Source organism: Rhinolophus ferrumequinum, chromosome 23, assembly GCF_004115265.2.
Source record: "Rhinolophus ferrumequinum isolate MPI-CBG mRhiFer1 chromosome 23, mRhiFer1_v1.p, whole genome shotgun sequence".
NCBI lineage: Eukaryota > Metazoa > Chordata > Mammalia > Chiroptera > Rhinolophidae > Rhinolophus > Rhinolophus ferrumequinum.
In genome coordinates, this window is record NC_046306.1 from 10,124,173 (window position 1) to 10,150,552 (window position 26,380).

At 37.6% G+C, this 26,380-nt stretch overlaps 1 protein-coding gene across 1 annotated transcript in view; it reads right to left on the reverse strand.

Annotated features, from left to right (window-relative positions):
- Positions 1-25,954, reverse strand: part of CSE1L (chromosome segregation 1 like) — a 35,265-nt gene extending 9,311 nt beyond the window's left edge. The window contains exons 1-15 of the mRNA XM_033095053.1: positions 25,804-25,954; positions 15,911-16,006; positions 12,996-13,138; positions 10,721-10,822; positions 10,504-10,649; positions 10,058-10,148; positions 8,347-8,454; positions 6,834-6,926; positions 4,857-5,024; positions 4,619-4,748; positions 3,332-3,397; positions 2,718-2,920; positions 2,219-2,303; positions 1,195-1,256; positions 126-262 (exon numbers count right to left, since the gene is read on the reverse strand). Of these exons, the coding sequence (XP_032950944.1) occupies positions 126-262; positions 1,195-1,256; positions 2,219-2,303; positions 2,718-2,920; positions 3,332-3,397; positions 4,619-4,748; positions 4,857-5,024; positions 6,834-6,926; positions 8,347-8,454; positions 10,058-10,148; positions 10,504-10,649; positions 10,721-10,822; positions 12,996-13,138; positions 15,911-15,995 (1,619 nt within the window). The 5' untranslated portion in view covers positions 15,996-16,006; positions 25,804-25,954. The remainder of the gene's footprint in view (positions 1-125; positions 263-1,194; positions 1,257-2,218; positions 2,304-2,717; positions 2,921-3,331; positions 3,398-4,618; positions 4,749-4,856; positions 5,025-6,833; positions 6,927-8,346; positions 8,455-10,057; positions 10,149-10,503; positions 10,650-10,720; positions 10,823-12,995; positions 13,139-15,910; positions 16,007-25,803) is intronic.
- Positions 25,955-26,380: the final 426 nt, after the last annotated feature.

Genomic DNA, 26,380 nt, shown 5'->3' on the forward strand with positions numbered 1-26,380 from the left:
AGTACACATTTATTTTCCAGCAATTAATGAAATGACGAGTCCACTCAGTGACAACCCTGACCATTCCAGCATCACCCCCACCCCCAAGCTGACGCAGTGTAAGTGGCTCAGGCGCCAACACTCACAGAGCAGCGCTGTTTGGGCCCCTCATGGTGAACAGCCTCTCGAGAGCATGTGCTGCGTAAGAATGGACAACAGTACTTTCAGCTTGGAGATGGTTGATCAAGAGAGGAACAGAGACTAAAAGATGCTCTTTTGGTACCTGAAAAATACAGTTAATATACATACTCTAAATCAATGATGCTATCTTTGAGTAAAAGATAAGGGCGTGCTGATTCTAAAAAGTTTTTCCAGCTGTTAACAATGGGAAATGATTTGTTGAGAAATCAAAACTTCTACCCCAAATAATGGTTCAATTCACACTCACTTTTCCAATTCCCTTTCTCTGAGCATAGAAACTATGATTAGGGTAAAATCTTGCAGATAAATGGACACACCATAAAATACCACGGAAAAGCAGACTAAGGTTTCATTAGTATTAAGAACGATACTGTTCCCTAGCAAGTATTTCTTGGAAAAGTCATTCAGCTCTTTGTGCCTTATTTTCTCTTATTAAAAAAAAGGGGGTGGGGAGGATATTAATCTTCATTAAAAGCCTCTAAAATTTTAGAATATCCATTAGACTTTAAAATAGAACAGCTTCACAAGATTGCACATAACCTTTGTAAATACTTGCTACAGACACATACAAATTATAAATCAAGTAATTAAAATATCATCCACAGGAAATAAACTATGGCATAGTCTTATGATGGAATACTACACAGCTATTAAAAATGATTATAACATCTGCTCGATGAATAACTCTCTAAAACAATGTTAAGCACAAAGTAAGAGAAATGTAAATTAAAACTGCAATAAGATACCATACCTCTGTATGAGGTGGCAAAAATTCCAACATACACTATTGTAAAATGACATTTTACATTATATTTATATTTGTTACTGTAAAAGGACATTTTAAGACACCTGAGGAAAACTAAGCCTGATATGGAATCATAAATTCTTAAGAAGTTATTAATTTTATTAGATGTGAATGTCATATGAATGCATAGAAGGGAAAAGAAGCTGGTATAAAATAACTCTTAAGAGATTAAGTGGCATATAACAACATATAAATGAAAAGCTACTTACTTGATTCCTAAAAATCATAATGTATTTGATACCATCAGCTTTAAGGACCGGAAATTCATTCACTATTAAAAAAAATAAGTCAAAGTTATTTAAGTGCTAAGGACTATTACTCCTAAATTGGTGGCAACATTATCAGATTTTTAAAACATGGTTTTGGTAACCAAAATGTCAAGTAACAGAAGCTTAGTTATATAATGATCTACTATGCAGCTATTAATTCTGGTTAAGATTATCAATAAACTTGTCTCCCTTTGAGTTTCATGACAAATGAACATGTATTACTTATATAATTGAATAAAAATGATTTGGACCATGAACTAATGACCATTATCACCTTCTTTCCAGAACTGAAGCTATTCTGAATCAACAACATGTCTCTGGTTGAGATTTGCTTTAAATTGCACTAGCGGTGGCAAAATAAATTAGTGTAAGGGATACAATATTGGCCAATTGATTAAAATTCTTGAAGATGGATGATATTAACATGGAAGTTCATTACAATGTTCTCCCACCTTTTAGTCGATTTAAAGTTTCCATATATGAAGTTTTAAAAGGGGGAGTATCTATGTATCTTGATCAACATAGTTTCATCAACATAGGAAATTATCCTTAATATTTATCAGTTTCAATTACTTTAAACTTCAATTTTTAAGAGTACATTTTTCAAGTGAGAAGGAAAAGAAAACCAAAGTGGAACTCCTAGACTATCTACCAGGATAATAAAAAGCTGAGTTACAATTTAGTCTTACTTGTTTCTATTTTCCTTCTACACAAGCAATATTTTCATTATAGAAAGTTAATTTCACGTGCGCAAAATCTGGGGAAAGTATTTGAGATTTTATTCAATAAAAGAAACGCCTGCAAAAAGGACAGGAATTAAGTGCTTTTAGTATAATAGTGATTTAGAGACCCTATTATGACTTTTGCTATAATGTTACTTATTTTGTAATATAAAATAACACTGCAAATAAAAATGGCAAGTACAGTGTTACAAGTTATATAAAACATTTTTCACCAAACTCACCATTAGCCGATTTTAAATCAGGGAGAATGTGGTTCACAAAGAATTCAGTCAGATTTACAAGTTCATTCGCTTGTGTAATTCCATGCTGAAAAACAAGTTTATAAAAGGTAAAATAACATGGAATACCTGTACATATCTACAAGGGAAATTTAGGCAACTTTAGAAAACCAGTTTAAAAATGGAGATGAACACGTCAAAACACAAACTCTTTAAAAATAAACCAAGACTATTTTAATAGACAATAAAGAAACTTCCCTACATTAAAAATCACTGAGTCTCAGCTAACAAGTATGCCATCTGTCAATTTTTTGGTCCATAAGAAACTCAGGTGCTTCATACATCAACATAAAGTCATCCCTGGAGATTACATTAATTCTAACCAGAACTAATAAGTTATATATTAGGCTGTGTCCTCCCTCAGAAATATATTACTTCTTTTTTACCTTTGTGGTTACTGACAAGTCTGTTTTCAAAACAAAACTATATTGAAAAGATTCACCTTCTGTGTTTGGGCTTTCGATGCCAAAGATGTCACTAGGTAAATGGCTGCATCTTTATGTTTCCAGTTGACAGATGGATTTTTTGCATATTCTTGCAGCATGGAATTAACATAACCAGAGAAGATTCCCGTCACAGGTCCCTCAAAAAACTTGCACAATCCTCGTACTAGATCACAAGCAGCCCTGCGTCTAGTATCAATATCTATAAAATCAAAGGGAAATATATTATGAGAGAAACAAACAACCACCAACCAAGTGATCAAGTTTAAAAGAAAAAAACATGCTATCTGATAGCTGTCAGCAACATAAACAATGAAAAGAACATTTCCCCCTCCCCACAAGAAACACAAAATGAGAATGAAACTGAAAAGGTCATGGTAGTAAGACAAGCACTAATAAGTATATAAAAAAGAGAAGGCAAATAATTCAACTGACACAGCTCATGTAAGAGCTGCTTTTTAAGGTGTTCAAGTGAAAGGAAAACAGATCTTCAATGAAAGTCAGTTGAAATGACACGTAATCCTAATTCTCATTCTTCCCCACATTTACTACCAAGAGCAACTTTAAAACTGGCTTGCTAATAGACTAACAGTTAAAACTCAAAATGTATTACCAGAGCCTTCCAAATCTCTTCTTATGTACTCCTCAGAGTTATCTTCAAAGGCTTCTTCATCAGCAGCTACAGAGAGAGGACATTCCAGATAACCACTCAGACGACATGATGACAACACTGTACTTTTGCAGCTGACTATGCAGAAAAGTATGTGGAACTGCCATGTCTTACAGCAAAGTGTTCTTTCCCAACAACATATGACTACTTCATATATTCTTTTCTTTTTTTTTAAGGAGGGCGCAGCTCACAGTGGCCTATGTGGGGATCGAACCGGCAACCTTGGTGTTATTAGCACCACGCTCTAACCAACTGAGCTAACTGGTCACCCCAATTCTTAAGCATTACTTAGAGCAGCAAATGCTACCCTGAAAGGTTAGGCAACAGGAAATCCACACAGCTATGATACTAGCTCACTTGTTCTAAAGACACAGGATTCTCAGAATTGGACTTTACCAGCAATTTTCAAAAGTGAGGGTCAGGAACCAATCTAGTATGCCAACCTTTTATTTTGCCAGATAAGGGCATTAAAAAAACAAACAAGCTAACAACCATAATCATCATCATTTCACAAAATTAATTTCAACACCACAAAAGTAGGACAGACAATATCAGAATAAAGATCTTTTAAATAAATATAGTTTTATGAAAACACAAAAGGAAATAAAACCTCTCATCATTATTGTCCTTTATGCCCTCATTTTGTCCCAGGTAATTTGAGAACCACTGATCTAATGACTGCTGTGATCCAACACACAATTCCTTCCACATTTACCACTTGCTCCTCCCAACTGTCAGAAGGAAAGACGTTCTGTATACAAATACAGACTCTTAAGACCATCTTAACCTTGGGCACCAACTAGGTGGGCTTCCACTCTGTGTTAACAGTCACTTCTAGTCTCAAGTCAACTATTTAAAAACAGCTATTTGCCTTGGTAAAGTACTAAATCAAACAAAAGCAAATTATTTCCATTAAGTTCAGATTCTGGATAGTTTACTTTCTTCTCAAAATGACAGAATTAGAAAGTCTTAATCGATATTTCTGTAAAAAAACTTCCAGTGTACAACAAAGCTCATCACAGCAGCACTCATTTCACAAATGCCTTTTATACCACATTTTCTATCTTGGTTTAGAAAATGACCTACAAGAAATTGTACTTAGCAATTTAAAAAATTAGAATATGCTACAAAAAGCAACAAGGAGAAGACTTATTAAATTTATATAAACATATTCTTTAAAAAACTGAGCTTCTGGGTCCCTGAAAAAGCTTCCCACTTCGCCGTAATTACCTCTGAACTCCATGTTGGGCACAATAACCTTTTCACAGATGCGTGTCAGCGTGTTCTGGTCCTCAAACAGGTTCTTATAGTGAGGTCTCTCACAAACCGAAGCCAGAAACTGAATTGCATTACTTACCAACTAGAATAAAACACAAGAATAAGTGTATTTTTAAATGCACAACTGAACCATTCTTTCTTAGGGGAGGTCGGGAGGACATGTCTTCATCATTTGTCTCCACCACCTTACCAAGTCATATTTAACCTCTTGACCTGTTGTAATGAGTAAATTCCAGATGGCTGTGACAAAACGAGGCAGGTATCGTTGAAATTCTTCATCATACTTTTGTGCATACAGTGCAGCATTATCACAAATCTGGGATTTTAAGAGCTCCAATAAGCCTGCTTCCTCTTCATCCTCACATGAGAAAACAGAAAACTCAAATATACAACTTTAATGCTACCATAATACAGAGAGTAGTTGTAATTCCTGAACTCTTTAAAAATTTAAATCCAAAGCTAAATGCTGTAAACGCCATTTATACCACTGTCAATTTATTTACTTGGTCTTTCAAACAAATAAAAGATGAAATACTTCTCATTTATTAATCACTGAGAGCAGCTCTCAAAAGTTTTCAAGTTAAATAAAGTCTTTTCTTCTGGTTGTGGAATTAGAAAATACTTACATATTAAATTGAAAGTAACACATTCCTACACAAACCTGAATGATAAAGACCATTTCACACTTTTCTTTGTAACGTGGTTAGTGGTATTGTCTTGCTCTCTCCAAAAAGGTTCTCGTTTCAAGTATTATATATTAATACTTGATGTGTCCTCCCCCCAATAAGGTAATGCTGTAAGAGTCTCACCAGTAATATTTTGGTTATAAAATATTAAACAATTTAAATCTAGGGTCAGCAAACTATGGTCTGCTGCCTATTCTCGTAAGTGAAGTTTTATTAAAACATAGCCATGCTCATTACTTTTTTTCATTTATACAATTTACTGAATTGCCTACAGCTCCTTTCAACTACACCTGCAAAGTTGAGTAGTTGCAACAAAGACTGTATATAGCCCACAAAGCCAAAAACATTTACTACCTGGAAAAGAATGACAAACCCAATGTAAACCAGGACAGTGATTTACGTAATAATCTCTATTATAATAGCAATCCACAGATACCTTTTGAGCTGTGCTATGTGCTAGGGAACTCAAATTTAGGAGACAAAAACTTCCCAACAGCTGGTTTCTCAAGGCATAAATGGAGGGAATATTACAGTGAGATGACACAAGGGAAATACATGGTCAAATGGGCAAACAGCTCCCTGTAAGAATCCTGTGAAAAACTTCCTTTAGATGTAAGCAAGAAGATAAGCTTTGTTTTCTCAGGGAGGGTTTTTTTCTTACTGGACTGACAGAATATTTTATGGGAGCCATTATCTTTTTTTGGTGCTTTTTATTTACCTAATATATCTCAGAGGCAAAATTTGCTATACACTCATAGTAATGATTCTTCCTCTGCACCCCACTCCCCCAAAATGATTTGAATCACCAATTCTAATTTTTATTTTATCTGGTGTTGAAGTCCCTTAATATTCTACTTTTTATGTTTTTGTTTCTTTGGGGAAAGGTAGATCATAAATATGTTAATTAATAAGCAAATGAATAATACAGAATAAGTGCTGTATGTTGAAAGGCACATATTACAAAACCCAGATCAGAAATTTACACATTGTAAGCTTTCATCTTGTCCCCTATTTCCTATACTGTGATGATTTTTTTTAAAGAATCAGTCATTTCAGGTTTAAGTTTTCTTAATATCGTCAATGATAATTTTTATTTCATAAACACAATGTCAATACTTTATGGCCTTACTTTCAATAATATAATGAAATAGCCTTATCTATAAATTGTGATCTAAGCCAGGCCCACAATAAAAATAATTCTCATAGCACAAATAACCAAATAGGAAGCATTCCACATAACCAAATTATTAGTTGTATTCTTGGAATTTTATCTACTAACAATGTAAGAGTAAATAATTTTCAAGGAACCAGAATGCTAAATGTTTTCAAATCACTTTATTTCCTGAAGTCTAATTAACCTCCAAGGTTTTCAGGATATTCAAATAATTTTTTTAATTTAAAAAATTGAGATATGGATATATTTAAAATAATTCTTAATTTTAACAAAAGGCTACTCAGGAAACATTTTAAGCAATACTTACATCAGTTTGTAGTAGCTTATTATCTAATGTCAAGAGGGTATGAAAATTGTTCATCCAAGTTTCCATATTATCTTCAAAAAATTCAGGGAGATCCTAAAGAATAAATGCTGACTTGAGAATTTTGATTAAAAGAAGTATGCTATTTACATACGGTTTCCCCACCACCTCAACATTTTCCACATGCCTACAGACTCACACACTTCTCAGCCTGAGCCAACCAGTACCTAGTCTGACAAGAATTCTGTCTGCTCCAACTAGGTCTGGCAGCTCAATAAACCATCCTGACTTGTCTCTGTACATTTTCAACCACAAATGATGCCACCTCTATTTCCTGTCCCAATCTAAATCTACTTATTTCTTCAAGGTCGAGCTAAGACTGTATGAAGTTTTTTCTTAAAAAACTCAGTACTTAGCAGTATTATTCCTTTTCCTTTCTGAACTACTGCATTTAGTCTAAGATGACCACCAAATCAGACTTATTGTCATATAGTTAATGACTTCCTGTGGCAAAATACTGCCTTCTTAATGAGGGATAAACCCCCCAAGGGTAAAGATTATGCCTCCTTCCTTCGGTGGCCCTGACTATTCCTAAAAACTTATTAAGACCCTCATTGTACCTTACTTCCAGGAAGTAGAATTCAAAAGAAGGAATAAGCAATAACAGTGGTATCCTTTAATTAAGAGTTTCTCAAATTGCTGTTCCGCTAAGCACTGAGCGGGTATGCCATTTTGGGCTGTGCATTTCCTATTCTACCTGTTCCTTTAGTGGAATGTTCTCACTACCACTGTAAGTGTAGTCATGTTCTAAGGATTAAGTCCAGGTACTTGGCTCTGGCTTTCAGCAATGAAAAGGCCAGATTCTTCCTCCTGCAACTCTGTTTAGTAATCTGTACCAATTAAGACCCCCTTCTCGTTCCTGGAGCCCTGAATCTTAATGATTCAAGAACAAAGAATGATTAGAGGCCACTTTCTCAATAGCAACGGGGTACGTAGGCATTTTCTGCTCTGAGACTGTGGCTACGTTTCCTCTGAAATGCTACTGGTTCTTATACCTTCCAAAGCCTGGTTCTTCAGTCTTTTGTCTGCCAGATGTGCTTCCAATAAAGTCTTTTTGTATAAGCTAGCCACAGACCTCTAATCAAAAGATATCTCCCCCACTGTTAAAATCCATTTAAATGAACAAGAAGAAGGCCAGAGAAAGTGACCTCTAGTGTCTTCAATAAAAGTATAGAAGGTGACTCTCCAAAACAGTGATTCAGGACGTGGGGTTTCTCTAACTTACTGGTCTACAAGAGAATGGCATTTCCCCCCATGAAATATCTACAAGCACTCCTAGGAACTACTATAAAGGAGAATACTAACTGTAGATAAAGAATGGGGAGGGGAAAGGAGGGCCAGAAAAAAACTAACTTCTTTCAGAAAAATTAATGCTGGCAAAGAAGTCTTATCAAGTGAAAAACTGTGTATTTGACAACAAAGAAGAATCAAAAGCAAGAAATAAAACAAAGCTTACCTGAAAGTTTAAACTGTAGAACAGTTTTGAGATCAGGATCAGGGAAGAAAAAAGAATCCTCAGGGCAGAGGCGTCATTTGCATGGGTACTGCAGAGTTCAATAGTGGCCTTGGAAAGGAATTTGGGAACATAGTTTTAGTGTATTATAAACCTTAGTGAAATAGCCTTGTACTAGGCTAAGACTACTTTTCTTCTCCAAGATTTGGCTTTTAAATAGTATATAGTCATTGAAGAGATTTTAGAAAATATTTTAAAGTAAATATTTTAAAATTGCCTATCATGGCACTACTGAAAAGTCCAATATTTTGGACTAGATCCTTCCACTCTCCTTTGTGCATTTATATAAATATATTACACAAAATCATCTTTATATGCTCTCAGTAATAATTCCCCTGTCACTTGGCATGTTTCCAGTTGTTTATTATTCTAACAGCAACAAGTAGGCTTATCTCTAAAACTTTGTGCACACCTCTAATTTTCATAGGTTGAGATTCTAGAAGTGTATGCAGAACCATATGCTATGAGCACAGGTTTTGAAAGCCATACAGAGCTGAATATAACCCAAATTCTATTACTCACAATGAACCTTACTTTGAGCAAATTATTTTATGAGCCCCAGAAATCTCATCTGTAATATGAGAACAATGTCTGCATCACAGAGAATATGAGAATTAAATGAGAAAAATCTACCTAACAGGTCCTAGTACTTTGTGCACTACTACTATGTAAAAGACACTCAACAACTGTTAATTCCTATGTCCTGGAGTTAGGAAAAATGAATATTAAGGCTTTCTTAATTAAATGTCAGACTCCATAAAGCTAGTACCATTTATAATCCAATGGATAGGACACCAGAATGTTCATTTCACTGTACTCTGCATTTCTTTTAACATCATTAAAAAGAAATGAAAATCTGTGCCAATGCAATAGGTGGAAAAAACTTAATCACATTTTGTCCAATATTATTTTTTAAAATAAAAATGTGCCATCAGTAAGACATCCTAATCACGAAAAATCCTGTGTTCACTTTACATTTTAGGAAGTTGTGAATCTCACACCGTTTTCCCTTTTAGAAACAGGAAACGAGCACCTTTCCTAGAGTCAGCAAAAGTAGATTTGAGGCCTGGCGCGCGCGCGCGCGCGCGCTCTCTCTCTCTCTCTCTCTCTCTCTCTCTCTTTTTTTAATTAGCTGTCATACTGAACACTCTTTCCTTATCTGGAAAAAAAATGGTTAACAATTCATCTCTTTCAATCTTATAGGATTCTCACAAAGATGAAAAACATGTTTAGGAAAGTAACCTGTGCACTACACAATGATGCACAAAATATTAATTAATCAAACTAAATAAACAATCTAATCATTGTGGGTCTAATTCCTTTAAAGACACATACTCAAATACTTGAGTGAAATAATATGATGCCTGGGATTCGCTTTTAAATATTCCTACAAAATGGGGAAGGAAACAAATTTTTGAAAAACCAAAATGTTAGTAACTGTTAAACTTCTGTAATAGACAGACATGTGGGAGGGAGTTCATTATACACAACCTGTTCTATTTCTGTGTAGGTCTGAAATTTTTCAAAAGAAATACTGGTCTAAATATTACCTAGCGAATAAGCTTTTAAGACATTCTCTTAAAATTTCTACAAGTATTTAAGCAATCTTAAATATTAAGTAATTTTTAAATATCACTAGGATAGTATTCCATACCTTAAATAGATTAGTCAAAGGCAAAGCAAAGGCATCCAGAACAAGTTTAATTTCAGTCCATAACTCATTTGACTTAAATTCATGGCGATATCTAGAAATTTAAGGTAAAATAGGTAAGTTCACATGTTTTTGTTTGCTTACTTTAGGTCTTCAAGGACAGATTACAGAAAAAGGTAGGGCTAGGCAGCTTTATGAAATTCAAAGGAAATTCTTGGTTTTCTTTACAAAGGAATCAAGCAGTTTAACTACACTAGATATTTCACAAATAACAGGCCAATATGAAATAAATATCGTACTTAAGAAGAAACAAACTCAGTAATGAATTGAGAGGCTTATGTTCTTATTCTAGGATTATCATATTCAAAGGAATTACAACAGGCACAAAATGTAATTGCACGAGCAAAAGCTTTTGAAAAAAAGTATTTTAAAAATATGAATATCAATACCTTTTAAATAAAGAATGTGCTGTACGAAGGACTCCATTAATAACATGGAAATCTCCACTCTGAAAGCGATTCACCATCTCTGTCAACAAGTCAGGCCATTTCTGAGGGAAATCTTCTCTGCCAATGATGCTAATGGCATCACTTAACTGAGGGGAGGAAAAAGGTTAGATGACAACTCTACAAACAAGACTGCCTAAAAAGCAGGGCCTTGCATTACCTGCTTCTGGATTTGCTCCGGGCTGCTAAGCATCAAGTGCACTATGTTGGCTTTAATGGCTACTCGGTCTGCTTCACAAATTTTGTTTGGTTCATCTTCAACCTAAAAACAAAACATCCGTGAGAAAGTAATATAAAATCTATGTAAGTGGCCAGATAGATGGGTTTGTAGACAAACAGAACCATTTAGTATTTCCTGGCTTTCTAAGAAAAACATAGAGGAAGGTAGGGCCTTCCCTCTACATGAATGGGTCAGATTCCTTTAAAAATCTGACGAAAGCTTTCCATAGAAAAATGTGCATTACACCCCAAATGCAAATATTTTTACACACAAATTAATGAGCTTCTGACTTCCTGATGCCAATTAAGACTCTCGGTTTCATATGTAAACTAATCAGAACACGTGGCTAAAATCTTTATGTATGCTACTTAGCCCATGTTCATCTTCAGAAATTTCAACTTTTGACTCTCACCTTAAGTCAAAGGTATTTTCAAGGAAAACCTCTTGACCATTAGGATTTTGAATGCATTCAGGACTGTATCACCCAAAAAGGTTCTGGATGCCTTACTAGTTTTATAAATCAAGATAGAGGGAGAAGCCTAGCTTATCTACGAGTAGAGGGAGGGACTTTTCAAACATTCTAAGATTCACTAAGTCATTTCTTCACATGTGGTTAACACTTAACGACACAAGCTTAAAAAAAAATTTACTATTTTAAAATTTTATGGAATGAGAAAAAAAGATTCTAAATAAATATTTAAGCAGATTTAAAGTTGACTTTTTAAGAAAAACTGACCATTTTTGTTAACTGTAATGTTTTCTAAATATCATTGCTGCTATCACTACAAAACAGTTCTCATTTTTTTCTTTATCCTAAGCCAGCGTTTCCTCAACCTCACCATTACTGACATTTTGGGTCAGATAAATCTTAGTGGTAGGGGTCTTTCTTGTACGTTGTAGGATGGTTACCAACATCCCTGGCTTCTACCCACGAGATGCCAGTAACACCCACTTCTCCCACCCCAAGCTGTGACAACCAAACTGTCACCAAATATCCCCTGGTGGGTAAAAATCACCTGCAATTGAGAACCACTGTCCTAAGCTAACGTGTGGAAAATACCTTTCTTAATTTATAACTTTATACTAGTCATTAAACTTGTAGCACAATAATATTCACCTTACAATTAGAATATACTGGGGGTGCCAAAAAAGTATATACACATTTTAAGAGCTATTAACATTTTGGTCAACGTTGCTCAAGCAGTAGTAGTTCGCTGTCAGAAGTGTCTGGGTGCTGATGTAACCACTTTGAGCACCTCTTGTAATTGCAGAAGTCAAACGAGACTTGTATTCATCTTTTGTTATCAGTATGTATTAATATAGTTTTTTCCTTGCTTAAAATGTATATACATTTTTTTGGCATCTTATATATTGCGCGTATATGCCGTTTTTTCAGCTTTGTATACTTTTAACTAGTCCACAACAGAAATTGCTTCAATGATTCATTTAGACTATGTCTTCCCACATGTCTCTTCAGTATACAGTGAGCTAGAATTCCAAATAATGGAAGTTAACACCAAGTCTCACAACCCTCCAGCAACCTGAGTTATGAAGTTGAAATAATCTATATGAATACAAATGAAACAACAGGAACTTTGGAAAAGTGTCCTGTTTTTTGTTCAGATTTTTTACATGCATGATCATGCCATCTGTGAACAAAGACAGTTTTATGTCTTTCCTCCCAATCGGTATACCTTTTATTTCCTTTTTTTATTGCATTAGCAAAGACTTCCAGTACAATGTTGAAAAAAAGTGGTGAGAGGAGACATCCTTCCTTTATACCTGATTTCAGTGGGAAAACTTCAAGTTTCTCACCAGTAAGTATGAAGTTAGCTGTGTGTTTTTTTGGTAGCTAGTCTTTATCAACTAAAGTTCCCCTCTATTCCTAATTTATTGAGAATTCCTATCATGAATGGGTGCTGGAGTCTGTGATATATTTTTTCTGCATTTATTAATATGATCATGTGATTTTTTTTCCTTTTTAAGTCTACTGATGTGATGGATTACATTAATTAATTTTCAAATGTTCAACAAGACTCATACTTGGGATACATCCCACTTGGTTATGGTATATATTTTTATACTGTTTTGGATTTGATTTGCTAATACTTTGTTTAATTTTACCTTTAATCTGTATCTGAATCATTCAGGAGCACTGCATATATAAATCTTATAAACATACAGGGTATTAAACTATGATTCATAAAATACTTACAATTCTCCAGTTTCTTTTAATATAATTCTTGAATGTTACTGAGGCACACACTTTGATAACATTATCCTGGGACTTCTCCAGTAACGTTAAAAGCAACAGCGGGTAATTCTGATTTCCTTCTACAGATTCAAGAAACTTCTCAGCTATAAAAGAATTTCCATGTTAGAAGATTTGTTACAACAAAACCTTTCCACTTTATGTATATGTGAACTATGTATATCTGATTGAGGCATCACAAAAATGTAAAGATTAGTATACTTTCCTTTGGGGAACCTATCATGGGTCTACTGTGCCTCTCACTTTTCTTATCTATTATTTAATGGACTATATATGATGTTACATTAAATTTACATAATATCTCAGTTTTCAGATCACTTCAATCCATTAACTCACCTGATTCTCACAAACCTATAAAGTGGCCTGATTGGATGATCACCCCATCTGAAGGAGAATCTACTTCTCAGAGACTGAGTGACTTTAGGGCAAATGTTATACACCCTGTCTTGTTCCAGAGGATTATTATGACTACTATTAGTAATGGTAGTAATATTTCTTTTATAGTACTACTGTGATTAAGATTAAGAGTTAACTTGTGCTAATATATATTATTAACATTATGAACCGTATGGGTCTGGTGCTTTACTCACATAGATGTCATTAAGTTGTCACTACTACCCAGAGAGGTAGGTAGCAGTACCCTTATTTTAAAAACAAGGCCAATGAGGTTAAGTAACTTGTTGAACATCACACAGCTAGAAGATTTCATCACTGAAAGAGTTTTAGTCCAGTCCTTATTCTACCATTACTAGCCCTTAATTAATTTTCTTCTTGAATTAAACATTTCTGATACCAGCAATAAAGTTACTCAAAAACTTATCCACATATTTAGACTCATATTAGGGATATTAAGTCTCCTAAGTTTACTGGTCACACAGTGAAGGTTTATAGCCCTTCTAATTCTTCCCATCTTAAGCTTCACAAAGCAACTCCCATTCTATGATTCCAATATTTACGGCAAAGGTCTGCCGTCAGCATCTATTATTCTCTACGAGAACATGACTTAACACTTTTCTTCTTTCTGAACTGAGTTCTAAGAGTTTAACTTCCATCCTCAAGCCCCCCTACTTTGTATCCACCAGGTCCTCCTGAAAGATGAGAATGTTGAACTGAAAAATGTATTTCAGTAGGGGACACACTATGGTTTTGTATGAGTCTTATGAGGCTGTGTTTCCTCTTAGTGGTCAGCATTTTGTACAGGGCAACACACTGGATCCGTGACCTAGGAAAAAGCCCATGTAGGTTGCCAGGTCTCTTTCCTAAACTGTAATTAATATCCTGGAAGCAGTCTTCTCATGAATTTAAGTCTAATTATTCCTTTCTGAGTTCATTTCCCTCTGTCTGCTCACAGAATATTCACACCGACATGTTTCTACACACTCAAGGAGCCTCCGAATGTCTTCCAGTTCATCTATTGCACTGTCACGCCTCAACAGCCAAGGGAGGGAGCATAGTGATTATCTGTAAGCTGGGATCCACTACACATTTCCACATCATTTTAGAAAGATGTTGAGTCAGTCTATTATCAATCCCTGAGAAACGTTATATTCATAACTCTTCCCAGAAACAATGTATTTCTACTCTGTCCTGCATTCATAAAACAACAGCACCTTTGCCTTACAAAGACACAATTACTGTAAATAATTTTTAATAAACAATGTTGGCAGAGGCTTTTTGGGAAAGTCTAAGAAGATTAGAGCCCTTAACTTCCCTTTATCCAAGAACACATTACTTCTTTAAATTCTAATGCGCAGATAACAATTTTCCATCTCAGAAATCACAGACTTCACTAGAATAAAATGAATGCATTAACACGTTTATGGTTCTATTATATGTAACATAAAAATATAACAAACGTGTATTCATTTGTGTCTTCCTGGGGCCCTTCCAAAATCCTCTCCATGAGCACGCACATTAGTAAATTCTGAAGAAGTGGATTAAGAGCATTTCTGGTTCATATGGCTTACATCAAAGATTCATCAACTGACTACTTACAAAACACATCTGACCCCCCAAAGTAGTTGGTTTGGTTTGTGTGTGTTTCAAAATTGGTTCAAGTTATTAGATGCTATCATTTAAAAATGAGAACACTTCATATAAACAGCCTTATCTTCCAAGTAAAGCTGGAAATCTGGTCTTGCAAAATTGGTTTGAATCCCCCAAAGTTAGCTGGTTCCAACTTTTTGCCCCTTAACCAAGGCATATACAGTCACAGGATATTACCAGTCCCCACTTGGCCTGCCCCCCACATTTGCCTTCACATCTGACTCCTGTGGGCATTTGAGTTTGCAATTCTAAATTTATACTGTTTCCAATGGAAACTGGTCATATTTGGGAGAGAGGGAGAAAGGAATCCTAAGTTTTAAAATATATTAATTTAATCAAATCAACACGAAGATTAAGAGACAATGTCTGATTACCTGGTTTCATTCACTTAATCAATTTTTAGGCCATTAACTCTCATCTCTATTCCCTAATTATTATATCGCTAAAACAGGCAGGTGTGGGGAATTTCAGAAAGGTGAAGGGACAAAGCATTTTAAACATACTAGTACTTTTTACGCCCAAAAGACACCAAATAAAATTCTACAAAATTTGGGTTTTTTTTATTCTACAAAAAAACCCCAAAACAAAAAAAACAAACCAAACCCACTCCACACGACACCATATGTTATTAACAGCTGCAAACAGACAACCACACATTTTATGGCTAGAGAATGAAAAATAACCATGTCTGAAAAATCTAAGTGTAAATCTTTTTCTTTTCTTCTAATTTACAAACAGGCAGATTGGACAAAGGTTTCCCTCACCTGTCCTTTAAGAAAAAATCAACCACAAACAATATTTATTCTCTTTACCTGGACGTCTGATGGCAGGATCTGGATCAAGAGTTTTCTTTAAATATTCTGTTAGTGTTTGCAAATTTGCATCACTGAGCTCCATTGCAATAGGACCTAAAACAAAAAAACGAGGTTTGGGTCATTGGTCACATGGGGACACAGTAATTTGCGTAAAAGAATCCTTTTATATTATTGGTCTTCCCCTCTCTGAAAGTCATACATTTGTTATGGGCATGGGCTATAAGCCTGACTCTTAGCTAAAATAAGATGGGCTTTTTGAAACAATGGTGAGACAATTTTGAGATAAAGAAGAAGAAAAAACATATTATTTCAAAGATAGGCACAGAAAAGCAAAGTTGAAGAACTGATCAAAGTCACCATAAAGTTGATCTAATTTAAAACACTACGAAACAGAGCAAACAAAAGGGTTAAAAAAACTCACTAGAATTTTTTTAAAAAGCCCTGCCACAATAAGTTAAAAATTTAAGCAGTAAATAAGGATCCCGTAGAGTTCTGAAATTAAAGAAACTAGAATAAATTCCTTTGTGTACAACATGCAATCACAAGTATTGGTAACAAACTACATGCTGAGCATTTGCACCTGGGGAGATAACTTTGGGATTCAAAAGATGTCAGCTGTGATTATGATTAAAATGATTAAAATGATTATGATTAAAACGCAACTTTCTACACCAAAAGTAAAGGTAACAAAAAGCAAAAATAAACAAGTGGAACTACATCAAACGAAAAAACCTCAGCATAGCAAAGGAAACCATGAACAAAAGGAGAAGGCTGCCTACAAACGGGAGAAAGTATTTGCAAATCATATATCTGATAAGGGGTTAATATTCAGAATATACGTAAAGAACTCATTTTCAAATATACGGTGATGGAAGGAGAACTGACTCTGGGTGGTGAACACACAATGGGATTTATAGATGATGTAATACAGAATTGTACACCTGAAATCTATGTAATTTTACTAACAATTGTCACCCCAATAAATAAATAATAAAAAAAAAGAACTCATTTGATTCAAGGCAAAAAAACAATTCAATTAAAAAACGGGCAGAGAATCTGAATAGACAATTTATCAAAGACATACAGATGGCCAACAGGTACATGAAAAGGTACTCAACATCTCTAATCATCAGGGAAATGCAAATCAAAACCACAAGATATGACCTAACATCTATCTGTTAGAATAGCTATTCTCAGAAAGACAAAAAATAACAAGTGTTGGCGAGGATGTGGAGAAAAGGGAACCCTTGTGCACAGCTGGTGGGAATGTAAATTGGGGTAGCCACAATAGAAAATAATATGAAGGTTCCACAAAAATTTAAAAATAGGACTATCACACGATACAGCAATTCTACTTCTGGGTATTTGTCCAAAGGAAAGAAAAACACTAACTTGAAAAGATATCTGCACCATCATGTTCACTGCAACAGCAGTAACAATAGCCAAGACATGAAAGCAACCTAAGGGTCCATCAACAGATGAATGGACAAAGAAAACTGGTATGTATATTCTCGTACACACACACACACAAGAATATTATTTGGCCACAAAAAAGGAAATCCTGGGGCCGGCCCGGTGGCTCAGGCGGTTGGAGCTCTGTGCTCCTAACTCCGAAGGCTGCTGGTTCGATTCCCACATGGGCCAGTGGGCTCTCCACCACAAGGTTGCCAGTTCGATTCCTCGAGTCCCACAAGGGATGGTGGGCTCCACCCCCTGCAACTAAGCTTGAACACGGCACCTTGAGCTGAGCTGCCGCTGAGCTCCCAGATGGCTCAGTTGGTTGGAGTACGGGATCTCAACCACAAGGTTGCCAGTTCGATTCCTCGACTCCCGCAAGGGATGGTGGGCAGCGCCCCCTGCAACTAACAATGGCAACTGGACCTGGAGCTGAGCTGCGCCCTCCACAACTAAGATTCAAAGGACAACAACTTGACTTGGAAAAAAGGCCTGGAAGTACACACTGTTCCCCAATAAAGTCTGGTTAAAAAAAAAAAAAAAAAAGGAAATCCTGCCATTGTGACAACATGGATGGACCTTAGGGCATTATGCTAAGTGAAATAAGTCAAACAAAGACAATACTGTATGATCTCATTTATATGTGGAATCTCTTAATAATAAAAACCCTAACTCATAGATACAGAGAACAGATTGATGGTTTGGGGGGTGGGGGGGGATGTGAAAGGTGATCAAAAGGTGCAAACTTCAGTCATAAAAGACGCCATGGGGATGTAACGTTCAGCATGATGACAACAGTTATAGTAGTGTAATATGTATTTGTAAGTGCTAAAAGAGTAAATCTTAAAAGTTCTGATCATAAGAAAAAACCTGTAATGTGTGATGATGGATGCTATTTATGTGGTAACCATTTTGCAATATATACATATACTGGATCATTACGTCACACACCTGGAACTAATAACATGTCAATTATATCTTATTAAGAAACTTTATGGGACAGCCTGGTGGCTCAGGCGGTTGGAGCTCCATGCTCCTAACTCCGAAGGCTGCTGGTTCAATTCCCACATGGGCCAGTGGGCTCTCAACCACAAGGTTGCCAGTTCAACTAATTGAGTCCCGCAAAGGATGGTGGGCTCCGCCCCCTGCAACTAAGATTGAACACGGCACCTTGAGCTGAGCTGCCTCCCAGATGGCTCAGTTGGTTGGAGCGCGGGCTCTCAACCACAAGGTTGCCAGTTCGATTCCTCAAGTCCCACAAGGGATGGTGGGCAATGCCCCCTGCAACTAAGATTGAACACAGCACCTTGAGCTGAGCTGCCGCTGAGCTCCCGGATGGCTCAGTTGCTTGGAGTGCCTCCCTTCAACCACAAGGTTGCCAGTTCGAGTCCAGCAAGGGATGGTGGGCTGTGCCCCCTGCAACTAGCAACGGCAACTGGACCTGGAGCTGAGCTGCGCCCTCCACAACTAAGATTGAAAGGACAACAACTTGTCTCGGAGAAAAGTCCTGGAAGTACACACTGTTCCCCAATAAAGTCCTGTTCCCCTTCCCCAATAAAATCTTTAAAAAAAAAAACTTTATTATTAAATATTCAAAACTTAAACTAAATATAACTTAAACTAAATATAAATCACAGACTGACCAAAAAAAATCACATCTGATATATTACAAATTATACGCTAAATAAATGGCTTATATGGATATAACTGATAACACAAGGCTAAGAAATATACACACAAAAGCAATAGCACATACATGCAGATTACAAGTGTGTGCATCATTACCAATGGCCCAAAAAGCTTGAAAATGCTATAAATGGGACTTTATGGTCTCCAAGTTGTTGGTGAGTAGGTAAAATTAACTATGAAACAAGAATACTTTTGGGAGGTGAAAGAAGTATCCTAAAATTGGATTGTTCATGGATACATGACTGTATAAATTTACCAACACTCACCAAACAGTACACTTAAAATGAATGCATGCTAAGTTATACCCCAATAAAGCTATTTTTTAAAACCCCACTTCTGCTTAGATCCCAACAGGCAGCTTTAGGGACAAAGCCACACGTGGAACCTGGGGAAATGTAGCCCTTTCAGGGCAACCAGGCACCAAATTAATCAGGGGTCTCTATGAGAAAGACGAAAAAATTAAGTACATAATAATTTTTGTAAAATGTGATAAAGCTAAGTGGAAAGAGGTCAAGTATACCATAATTCAAATTATGTTAAAAATTTGCATACACTTAAATGCATAGGAAAAACAATATACTCCAAACTGTAAACAGTAGTAACGTCTACATGATAAATACAGGGGATTTTTATTCTCTTCATATCCTTCTAGATTTTTCTAATATCCTACAACTAACTAACTATATGTATTACATTTACTATCGGAAAGTTATCAATCAAATAAAGACTCTCAAAGGAGTTTCAAGACTAGTTGGAAGACACAACTGAAAGACCAACTACAGACCTATAATCCTTTCCCTTTCAGGCAGCTAAACTTGGCATGAATTTCCTAAAGCTATAAATTTAATTTTTCTCTCAGTATGAAAATTTATTTCACTAAAGAAATAGTCATGTGTTTGATTGCAGGATGCTACCGTCAAGCCCCATTGGGGATGTTGCATAATCCACAGTATGTGCATCCAATAAAAAAACTCCTGAAACGCATTTGTTCCCTGGAGTAGAAGGGCCAAATGAATCACACAGACAGCAACTTAACTGCTAGGAAGTTAAGAAGAGAATCACTGGGTATTCGGTGGTCCAAGATGTCCCAGAGGCTGTGAGTCTTTTGCTGAACTTGAAGGATATATAGATTTGGATAGGCAAAGTCCTTGTACTTTGTAAATAGTGTGAGCAAAGTAACAGACATGGGAAGAGTATATAGCTCCTTTGGGGAATAGTGGACTTAAAAGGCTGAGATCAGCTCATACAGGTTCCTCAATACTTAGCTGAAGAGTTTCATGATTTAATGTACAATAGGAAGGTTTTTTGAAATCGGTGAAAACTTAAAGTGGAATATAGGACCTTTGGGCTGGTAATAGTTTGCAGAATGGAGGTGAGGAAGAGAACAAGAGAAGATATGTTAGGATACTTTTTTAAGTGAGGCAAAGGGCAAAGGTCACGTCTATGAACCAGGCACAGTGCTGGATGTTTTATATGCTTATTTCACATAATAACCATTTTACATACAAGGAAGAAGACAGAGAGATTAACTAACTTGCCCCAAGTCACACATAGTTAACAAAGACCAGCTCCCACTCAGCCTGACTCTCTAGGTCTACCTTCTTCCTACAACCTAAGGCTTATCTATCCCTCAGGTAGAAATAATGACAGAGGACTGAACTTGAGTGGAAGCACTGGGAACAGCAATAGAAAAGGATGAGGTGAAAAAGAGCGGTCAGATGGGAATTAGGGAGAGGAATCTCAAAGACGACGCTGAGATTCTGAAGACTGATCCGAACAACAAAACAGCCATAACCTTTCATTTCACACTAAAAAAAGCAGCTAGAAAAGGGGATATATGTATATCTAATGCTGTGCTTGTGTAGAGTACTTCTCCACAGCCAGAAACCACACCTTCTAAGGATAACAATCTGTTTGAAACTATTTGTATTCTCACTACAGTCCTTTCCTTTAATTAGAAAACATTTTTATCACAAGGGAAGTCAATATTCTGACTGGTTTAGCAGATTTCACCACCCATCTATATACACTTCCTTTGACCCAGGGCAAACCACTCTATGGGCATGAATACCAAATCCTATGCAACCACACTCACAATTTATTAGGAAATTACTCTTTCTGGGTTTTATATCAAAAGTTTGGAAAATGTTACACATTATATCCCCCCTTTTTAGGAGATTCACTTCAGGAACAGTACGTTATCAATATAACATTGTTTAATCCGGAGTTCCCCCTATTACTTCGCCTCGGCCACAGAACCACTTTATTATGGGACACACTTTGGAAAGCAGTGATCCAATCAATTCATTTCCCATTCTTTTTTTCTGTATTGAAATGCTGACTCTGAAATCATAAAAGTTTGCTATTGCCAAGCAAAATCATTTATATCAATGTATATGAGCCAAAAAGCCTGTTCTTTCTTTGCCATATGCAAATTTACTCTACCTTTTGGGATTTATGCAAGGCAACATGTTAGAAACTGTGTGCGGCGGGGGTTAGGGGGAGATTACAGAGGTCAGTTGGATCTATTTTGTTGAGTTTTTTAATACACTCAATAAATCTGCATTTCACTTTCTAAGTTATGTTCCTATAGCACTACAGCACTGTACACATCTAAACCCAATCTCTTAGATTCCTCATAATGATCTGTATTAAAAATCCAAACCCCTTACTTACCATGGCGGAGTCCTATGCAATCTGGCACCTGTTTACCTCATCGCACATTCTCCTTGCCTCTCACTATGTTCCGGCCACAAAAGCTGCCTTTCTGTTCCTCGAAGCAGACTAGACAGTTATCCCTGCTTGTAATACTGCTCTTCCCAATTTGGTATCAGGCATCATTCAGCTGTCAACTCCTCAAAAGGGCCTTCTACAACTATTATCTACCTCATGCCTGTGACACTGTTAACAGCATTAATCCTCATGTGAAATATCTTCCACTTGTTATTTCTCGTTAACTTTTTTGGGCTTTGTACATCTTTATATGCCCAGGACCTTCAACACTGCCTGGCACATAGTAGACATTGGATACGCATTTGTTCCATGAACTAATGGATGAGTCACTATGTCAGCCAGCCAGCTAAAACATAAATGCCCAGTCTGGACTGGGGAGTATTCTTTGAGGATCAGCTATTATCAGCCGCAGCAGAACGTAGGAACTCAGATAAACAAATGACCAATTTGCCTGCCATAATTAATTTCTGTTTATTCAAAAGTACTTCAAGAAAGAAGTGAATGTGAAATCTGTCCTGTATCACTGTTCATATATGGCAGTGCTTATACTGTGTCAGGGTTTTGCACTTACTGTCCCATCTGCCTGGACAATTCTGTCCCTGGGGAGTGGCATGACTCACTGACCATTTCATTCAAGTCTCTTTTCAAATGTCAACTCTTTTCAGAGATGTCTTCCTGGACCATCCTACCTAAAAAAGCACCCACCTCAGCCACTCCCCATTCATTCCCTTACTCTATTTGTCCAAGTAAATTTTATCAGACACATTAATTTGCTTTCTTGTTTACTGTGCTTCTTCCTCCACTAGACTGTAAGCTCCATGAGTAGGGACTTTGTATTTTGTTCACTGCAGTCTCCCTAGAGCCATACAACACTGATGGGTACCTACTACATATTTGTTGTACTCTTTTCAAAAGCTACATACTCTTGACTGATTTTTCCATCAAAAGTACTACGATTCTTCCCATACATTCTGGTCACATTTATTATTGTGACAAACAGGAAGAGGCGGAGACAACTGATTCTATGACCACATGATAGGATAACCCAAAAATGACACAGTTGAAGTGGTAGGGTAGGAATGTTTGTAAGTTTTTAAAAAAAAGGGTGTTGGAGGGGGAAAAAGTGCGTTTCTATGGGCGGGGGGATGTTGTATAAATATGCATGATATACTCACTGAAAGTTAAAAGACTACATAGATCCTAGAATTTTAATGTTAGGCAAGGGACTAAGTATTTGTCGACAAACCCTTTTTATATCTCCTTAGTGATGATGTCTATAAAACCAAATTATAAGCTTATCCTTGATTTGGAAAGTATGACAAATCAGGTAGTTTTATAGCATACTCTACAGGTATTCACAATGTATCAGCAAGATCAGGTCTAATTAAGCCATCTTATTTGGAAACAGATGAAAATGCTCTGACACTTTCAAATATTAGCAACATATAAATGTAAAAAGCATTACTGATTTTAAAATAAAAACTCAAACTAGAAGTGGAAAATCCATTATTTTTTCTTCAAATGAGGGGTGATACGTTACTTTCTCCACAAAGCTATCTTTGGAAATCCCTACCAATACACACACAAAAATTAAAAAGACAGGTACCACAATAAATCAATTATGACAGACTTATCTAAATTCCAAGTTCTTCCTGTTGAATGAATGGCTGGACCTAAGTCTAGCTTCTTCCCACAGGCCCTCAGTTATAGATGAAGAAGACTTTTGGAACAAAAGCGTTGCTTTCCAATGCCATCTCTTAAACATAAGCTGATGCAAGATGTGCCTTTTCCTTAGATATTTCCTCCACATTAGAGAACCATTCCTGAGGCCTTACATCTGGGAAAGGGAAAGAGGTCCAATGAATGAAAACTATCTGCACACACACATATCAAGAACATACCCCAACATCTCAACCCACCCTCTGCCTTCTAATCACAGGTAAGTACCACTTAGAATCAAATCCAAATTTTTCACATTGCCTACAAAGCCCTATGCGATCTAGCCCCTGGATACCTTTCTTCATACACTACTCTAGTAAGTTGGATTTTCCTCGGATATTCCATTACTCCAAATTTATTCCTGTCCTCGAGCTCTTGCACTTTCTATTCACCATTGCAGTTTCTATTCCCTCTGCCTGGATGTTCTGTCCCCTCACTTTTCCATGGCTGGTCTCAGCTCAGATGTCAACTTCTCAGAGAAGCCTTCATCTGTCACATCAGTCTGTCATTTCTCATTGTCTGAAATTATCGAATTCATTTTTTTGTATTCCTGTTTCTTTCCCCCACTAGAGTATAAACTCCCATTGGGAAGGAACCTTGTCTGTTTCTTCACTGCTGTATTCCCTGAGATTAACTGGCTGCTCAATAAAATTATTAAATGAAAAAAAGAACAAATTAATTCCAAAGCTTGAGCAGTGCTCTCGAATCCATCCAATCTTGTATAGGAAATGGTTTCCCTCTGTCCCAGCCCCCAACTAGCAGAAATCAAAATAACCAGAAGGGGAGAGAGAATTCCCTTACACTGTTGGAATGAAGTGAAAGATAAAAGGTCTTAAGAGGAAAGAGGCTAGGGTAGATCAAGAGTCCCACAAATCGTTCAAAAAATGGAGACACACACAAAAAAGGACCCAAAATTCCACTATGGGGGCCCAAAGGAAGGAGAAAAAGAGCACTGGTGAGATCCAAGAGTAAAATCTCCTTCTGTGCCTCCAAGGAATACTACTACTTGTGCTTATGTCATGTGGCAAGCACTGGCCACCTGGATACAGCAGTAAAAACAGAAAAGAAAGTAAGGCCCTTGCTCTCAAAGTTTACCTCTTAGCAGTTGAGAAAGAAAGTAAACTACAAATGATTATAGGTACCGATCAATGCTAAGTAGTAAATAAAACTAGGGTGATGTGATGAAAAGTTGAAGGCAAGAGGTCCTTAGAGAAGTTGGTCAAAGGCCTAAGGTGAATGAAACCTGGAAGGACAGTGATCCAGCCTTGCAAAGATCTGATGTTGGTAATTTCCAAGCAAACAGGTCACGTCCAAATGCTTGATGGTGGCCATGAGCTTGGGACATTTAAGAAAGGTCAGGTCAGCATGGCTACCGGGGCTAACGAGAAGAGATGGGTGGGAGAGGCGGACAATGTCCCTCTTCAGGTGGGACTTCGTAAACCACGTAATAACTCGGTGGATCCTCATAGGCACTTTACGAGGTAGATTGTTTTCAACCCTATTTTGCAGATAAGGAAATGGAAGCTCAGACAGAGAAATAAATAGCTCCTAAATTACGCTCCTAGGGAGAGGCTAAATATGGAACGAACCCAGGCGTTCTAATTCCAAAGCCCATGCTTCGAACTACCACACCATAGCGTTTCCTTCAATACGGGGACCCCCCCCCCCACCTCCGCAGGCGCACGGACTAGAATTTAATCCTCACAAACAATTCAGCAAAGTGAGATCACGATGCCCATTTTACAGTCGGGGAGATTAAGGCAAAGGGAGATTAAGTTTCCCACCCTCCTTAAGAATTAGTCGAGTGCTGGGAAGAGGCTGTCGGGCGGCGGCCGCAATCCCTAACCCTGCAGCCCAACAGGCCTCGCCGCTGCACTCCGCTCACGTTGTGGGTGGCCAGAGCGCCGAGAACGACGCACGGGCGTGACCAATGAGAAGCAGCCTTCCCGAGCGGCACGGCGGTGGCGCGGCCAATCAGTGCAGCGCAGGAGGGGAAGGGGCGGGCGCCCAGACAGCTCGCGTTAGGCCGCGCCGCGGCTGTCTTCGCCCCGCAGAGGCCCGCGGACTGCCGGACTTAGGCCTGCGATCTGGGACGCCGTGAGATGAAGCGAGGCCGATGGGCGAAGGCGAAAACCTTACCCGAGGACTCTGCCCGAGGCACAGGTCTAAATTCGGCTCTCGCGCAGAGGCGCGGTCCCTGCTTTCCAGCGCTCGGAAGTGCAGGGACCGCCTCATCCCTCCCCAGCGGGATTCCCAGGGGCCACCCTGCTAGACGATGCACGCCCTGGCCTTACCTTGTGGTAATATGGGAACGGAGAAGAAAATCTCAGCCGCGGACTGTAGCCGGCACTACCCACTCCAGCCACCTCTCCACCTCACATTCAAACCCCGGCAAAATGGCGCGGCGGCGAGGCTGCGCCCGAGGCGCATGCGTGAACAGGGCAGAGGCAGGGGGCGGGGCCAAGAGCGCTCGGGCCCCACCCAAGTTCGAAGGGCCAATTTCTGGCTTGAATGACCCCGCTGTGTTTGCGCTGAGGTCACAAGCGACAGTGCCCTTTCCTCTGACTGTTCTAGCGGGCGTCACAATCCCCATTTTCTTGAGACGAACACAGATTCAGCGAATGGCTGCTGGATTGTGGCCTTTTCTTGATGTCAAACACGCTAGTAAGTCTTATATAACTTTTTAACTGCCCAAAGTCATGTCCGTAAGTCTCAGACAGAGTACTTCCTGTCCCTCCCGGAGCTCATGTTTTAGAGGGAGAAACGGAATAAACAAGATAATTTCAGAACTTGGTAAGTGCTACGAGGAAACTAAAAACATGATGATATGGCAGGCAGTGACTTGGAAGGTCAGTGGGGTGGTCAGAGAAG